The 5,814-nt window shown below is 32.1% G+C and overlaps 1 protein-coding gene across 1 annotated transcript; it reads right to left on the reverse strand.

Moving 5' to 3' along the window:
* Positions 1 to 1,630: 1,630 nt before the first annotated feature.
* On the reverse strand, positions 1,631 to 3,629 carry LOC145166913 (putative N-acetyltransferase HLS1). Its single transcript, XM_079085969.1, has 3 exons — positions 3,221 to 3,629; positions 2,925 to 3,121; positions 1,631 to 2,735 (listed from the first exon to the last, which is right to left on the reverse strand). Exons 1-3 carry the CDS (start codon positions 3,416 to 3,418, stop codon positions 1,886 to 1,888), a joined length of 1,245 nt encoding a protein of 414 aa, XP_078942095.1. The 5' UTR covers positions 3,419 to 3,629; the 3' UTR covers positions 1,631 to 1,885.
* Positions 3,630 to 5,814: the final 2,185 nt, after the last annotated feature.

The raw sequence follows: 5,814 nt of genomic DNA on the forward strand, positions 1-5,814 counted from the left end.
TATATATATATATATATATATATATATATATATTAAAAAAAATGCCCCAAAACCTAAGTCTTAACATAGAAAACACATGTAATTTAGCCTGATTGTAGTAATTAAGTTGTGTTTGCCGTGTTAGCTAAATCAACTCTTTAATTTATAAAGTAACTTACCAACAAATTATCTAAAAATAACTTAAGTTTATAAACTATTTTAGAGTCTTGTCAAACACTAAACTTCAATAAAATTTTTAAAAATAAACTAACTTACATGCATCAAACGCAACCTAAAAAGATAGATTAAAAGTATATGATGTGTCAAATCTTTTAGGCTTGTGTAAAAGAGCAAGCAATATTGCACAAACAGTTTGGGGTTTAAATATAGAGGCAGATCATGAAAGAAACTTGTCGACGTATTTTAAGATAAACATATTGTTATCCGATACAAACATGTATAGTACGAATGTCACAATCTTCCATAATATCTAAAGCAACCATGTGGTAACTACATTTTTGGACCTTAAATGTCACAATCACACCACAACAAAATAAACCCATGATCGCTACCAAGAAAAAGAATGAATTAAACCAAAACAAAAATGTCACTATTAAGCAAAATACCATGAATCATTTTATATAAAAAAAAAGAAGAAATCAAATATGAAAAAGAAAAAGAAGGATGCCAAAACAGCAAAAAGCCAAATCTCCCATCAATTGATTAGTGGGAGGAAGAAAACAAGCATCACCAAAAGGAGAATCATCCAAGAAATCTATAAAAAAAAACATAAAGGCCCACATTATAATAAAAACATCACCTTGTTTATTTTCCAAATAATTTCGTAAAATCTCCATAACAACACCAATAATTCTTCAATTACTTTCATTTTTTTTTCAAATAAATGAAAATTCGAAAATAGAACAATAATATCAGGAAATAACGGATAATTGCTCATCAATCAAAAGTTTGATTGTTAAGGATTTAAATTACAAAATATATAGATTAAGAAATACAGTAATTAAAGTAATTAATGAATGTGTAAATCATTCTAAAAAAATAATATTCCAAAAGGCATTATGTTATAAAATGAATACTAGGATATTCCTAATGCACGTAATCTTCATAGAATCATATCTATATCAATATCAAACATAAAATATCCCCTTTTAAATCTCAACTCTTCCATAATAGAGTAAAATGAGTGGAAAGGCATCCATTCGTAAAAGAAGGAATAAGATTGAAAAGAAAACATAATATTCCAAAACTCATTGTTCTTAACACGTCGATAATTCCTTTAGAACATATTGTATATCACCATTTAGCAATTATCAATTTTCAACTTGCTATGAAATCTTGAAAAGATTCACAATATCCATCATAAACACATGTTTCACATAACAAACTTCGTACTACAAACATGTTCACCAAAAGAACAAATCTTAGAAAGCACATATCAAATCATATAATGCATACAAAAGGTTAAATAGTTTATGAGTCCTATTGAAAAGATTCCAACTTTCAAGAAATCATCACAAACACAAGTTTCATATCTTGAAGATAACAAGTACCTCCAAAATCATGGGTAAAAACATGATTTGGATGTGTATGATATAAAGAAACGAAGGCAATAGTTGAAGCAAAGAGGATCTAAAGAAAAGCTACATTCATTTACCAAAACAAATGGGTAGGTCCCACATGAGGATATAGTATATTCCCCATGAAAAGAAAACATATTTGCTTACTCATTTCCTCCTTTCTTTCCCTACCCACCCATTAAAAACAAAAGTTATAAACTAAGCTTAAAATAAAGGCTTCAAAAAGCTAAAAAAAAAAAACATAACAAGAAGCCAAAAGAAAGCCTTAAAGAGGTAATAAAACTAGACATCTATATTGTTATAAAAAGTTAGAACTCTCTAGGATCAACAAAAATGGATAAACCAGGCTGTGATTTTCTCCAATCACCAACTGATCCATCACTATAGTCTTCCCCTAGCCTCTTGATACACCACAAATCCGTGAACGATAACACTTTCCAATGTGGGATTGCTAACTTGAGCGGGTCCTCACTTGACACCTCAGTTGCCACCACACCACACTTGCACTCCATAGCCAAGTTATGAGCAAACCCGAATAACCCTTTTGCAAAACGGGTGTACATTGGGCCCGAACCACCCAACCCATATAACATATGGAGCCCAAATGGGCTAAAAATCTTGGGTAAAGATGGAAGCCTCAAAAATGGAAAGATCCGATCCAAGACCCGAGTCGTTTTCGCAAACCCTTTTCTTAGCTTCGATGCGCCTTTCACTTCAAGTTTAAAAACGTCTTTACAGTTCCACACACTCATAACAGCCCAATTCTCAGGTGGGTTTTTAAAGAAATGATCCGACCCGGCCCAAATGTAACCTTTTGGTAACGCGAGGAACGTTCCGAGGTTGAGGTGGTTGTTTAGTACTGAGTCAATGTCGCGCGGGAAAAACTCGGTGGTGGAGAATCGGTGGCGGTAGAGTGACTCAGCGTCGGATGGGGTGAGTTTGATGATGGATATACGGTTGCTGACGGGGAGCCGGTGGGCGAATACAGGGTGGACGAGGACGGAGGGGTTACGGAATTTTGTGTAGCCGCATTTTCCGGTGAAGAGACCGACGGAGGGTTCGTTGGCGTCGTCGGTGGCGATGTAGGAATACTCGGCGCCGTTTTCTCTGAACCATTCTTCCATTCCATAAACTAGCTTTAATCCGATTCTCATTCTCCTGAAAAAAGTTTCAAGAATGTTATCAAGAAAATTTTCAAGAAAAGAATGTTTTTTTCTTTCTATTTTGAGTAAAAGAACGAAAAGACGAATAGGATAAGAAATCTTGTAGAGTTTTGATCATGGGTTAAATCAAGTTTCCATTTTTAGTAATTCTTGTTGTTATTCAGTCGCCGGAGAATATATTTACCGGTGAGAAGGAGACACCCGGAGACCCAAGATGTAAGCGAGCTTTGTCAACACCGGGACATGCTTCGGAGGTTCGCCGGATTTATTCCGGGACATTTTTTCACCACAAGTCACAGTTTTTATACACCCCCGAATCATCCCCACTATTTCCTTCCTCTCCTCCGCCCCATCGCCGCCGTAACTCACCAACTCCGCCACCTGTAGTTATCATTTTCAATGTTATTCTTCTTCTTCTTCTTCTTCTTCTTCATGTTAAATATAAAAAGATGACCTAAGTTAAAAGTGAACGTGAATTACCAGCATGAGATAAGCAGGAGAGTTTCGAACTCTACAAATTGGATCACCCAAAAGATCAGTGTAAAGCGAGAGTTCGCCGTTGGGACCCACTTCACAGCTACTCTCGACTTGTTCGACTCTGTCGCCGTCGGTTTTATGGTTGTATTCCCTAATGACAAGCACCACCTCCGCCGCATCACCACCACCTTCCTCAGCCATATTTTGTTTTAATTACTGTTGAAATGGGATGTGAAGAAGCAACGTATTTATGGAGTGATCGAATGGAGAAAGAAGAGATGATGAAAAGTTGCCTCGAAAACCGATTAAGATTCAGCAGAGCCACGAAAAAAGGGGCCGTTTTCAACTTTCCCTTTTTCTTTTAGAGAGAGAAAGCTATAGATATAGAGAGAGAAAGAGTAGGAGTGAGTGGTTTATCATTGACGTGCTTTCTTCTTCCATAATGGCTCCATTTATATACATGATTTTTGGGGCTATCCCTCCTTTAAATTTTCCTTATTTAATTCTGCGCTTTTTAAGAAAAATAAAATGGAATTCATTTTTAATTTTTAATTTTCAATCACAAGAAGGAAATTGGCGGCTATGGCTGCGCAGTCTCTCTCTCTCATCTTTATTCCGATTATAATCATTATATTTTTGATGTGAATGTGCCACCATCATGACCCCCTCTATAATCATTGACACTATTTTAAATCACTTCCAAACTTATTTTATAATAATTAATTAATTTTTTAAATTAATTTATCATATTTTAGCATATTCTAGTCGATAGTGTAATAAGTTAACGTTTTATATAAAACACCAATCATAATTAATACATAATATCTTACATCTCCAAAGATTGACGATGGTTTTCTTGATCTGATTATATTTGCACACTTCATTTCATGTGGTGTGTTAATTCGTGTGCATTTTGGTAACTCTTGGTGACAATTGTGTTGATTCATTTCATGGTGTGTTCTATTTCTCATTATCTTCATATATGTCATTTATGATGGGATTTTTCTTACACGAAACCCTCACTTCTTATGTTCTATTTTTAGGAAAGCGTTTTAGTCTTATAAAATGACAATCAAATGTAAATAGTTTTTTTAGTTCATTTGTCGTTTAATTGTATTTAATATGCCATTAAAATCGTATTTAGGTTATCATTATATTATTGGGCAGTAAATTCAACCGGATAAACAAATATTAAATCTTAGGTGTTGTCCAGTGTGACATTTAATATAACAAAAAAAATGTTCGTATAGATATGCCCGACAGTAGTATTGCTTTTAGTCTACATTGACATTTCATATGGTAGAACTATCCGCTTGAAATACATTATAATGATGTAATAAAAATTTAAAAAAATTTGGAAGCCTATGAAATACAAATAAAAGATAAGTGATTTAAAAACAATTGTTTATTATTAGTTGTAAGACATTAATCCTATTATAAATAGAACTTTTTTCATTGAAAATTTAGTTAATGAAGTTATTAGATTGAGAAAACTACAAGAATAAAAGCTTGAACTCATATAAAAACAAAGACTATTCTTTTTTTAATGAGTTTCAAATATTTAAGATTAGTTTTTAGATTTCTTTGTTCCAAAATCTTTAATTAATCTTGTTTTAAATTAGTTTATATGAGACTAGAATATTCATTTTCTAAAATATTGAAAACATATACAATCATCACATACCAAACAACTACAACTTGGTCAAATAAATGTAAAAATTAATTAATACACCTCTAACAACCAACAAACACATTTTAGTAATAGAATCTTCTCCAAAATTTCTATTATAATAATAAACAAAGTTATATTTTACCAAAACTTTGTATAAAATCAAAACTATTATTTCCAAATCTTCATAATTATGAGTCCATGATCGTTACCTAAAATAAATAGTTATATATACTTTAAACAATTTAAAATACAAAAAAAAAAAGTTTAAAAATTAAAATTAAGGTAATATGGATGATGTACGAATATGATGATGGTCATCGGCATCCCCATCGTATGCCATGTGAAACGAGTAAGCATAGAGATGAATCACATGTTTCGCGCACTTTTTTAAGATTAAGGTAGGTGCACGTGGCACTTCCTGAAACCATCAATCATTAATATCGGATAGTTATAAGCCGTTTGATTTTCCTTTTAACCAAAAAGTTGTTGTGCTTTTTATTCTTTATTATTTATAAAAATTAAAATCGAACATGAACCATCTACTGGTTGCGTGGCTCTTCCGATCATCATCTCAATTTTAGTGGTCCTTTCTCAAAATCTTTAACGATCTTGGTTCATGAATGGATAATTATTTTTAGTTTCTTTTATTAAATAATAATCGTTTCTTTATGATTAGGTCAAATAAAGTTTGAGTTTAGTTAATAATTTATCTGAAACATAATTAGAAAATAAAGTAAAATAAAACAAGGGTTATGCACCAAGACCAATATTGTATTTTTAAATTAGAGTAATTGTTATACTTCAATTATGGATCAAAATCAATACTATATATTAAAAAGAGCTGAGTTGTATTATAAAGTTCTTTTTTTTTTTTTTTTTGATAAAATGTCATGATTTATGTTAGATTTGGTGAAGTCCTAAGCAA

This window comes from Lactuca virosa, chromosome 3 (genome assembly GCF_052849685.1).
Source record: "Lactuca virosa cultivar CGN04683 chromosome 3, Lactuca_virosa_CGN04683_v6, whole genome shotgun sequence".
Lineage (NCBI taxonomy): Eukaryota > Viridiplantae > Streptophyta > Magnoliopsida > Asterales > Asteraceae > Lactuca > Lactuca virosa.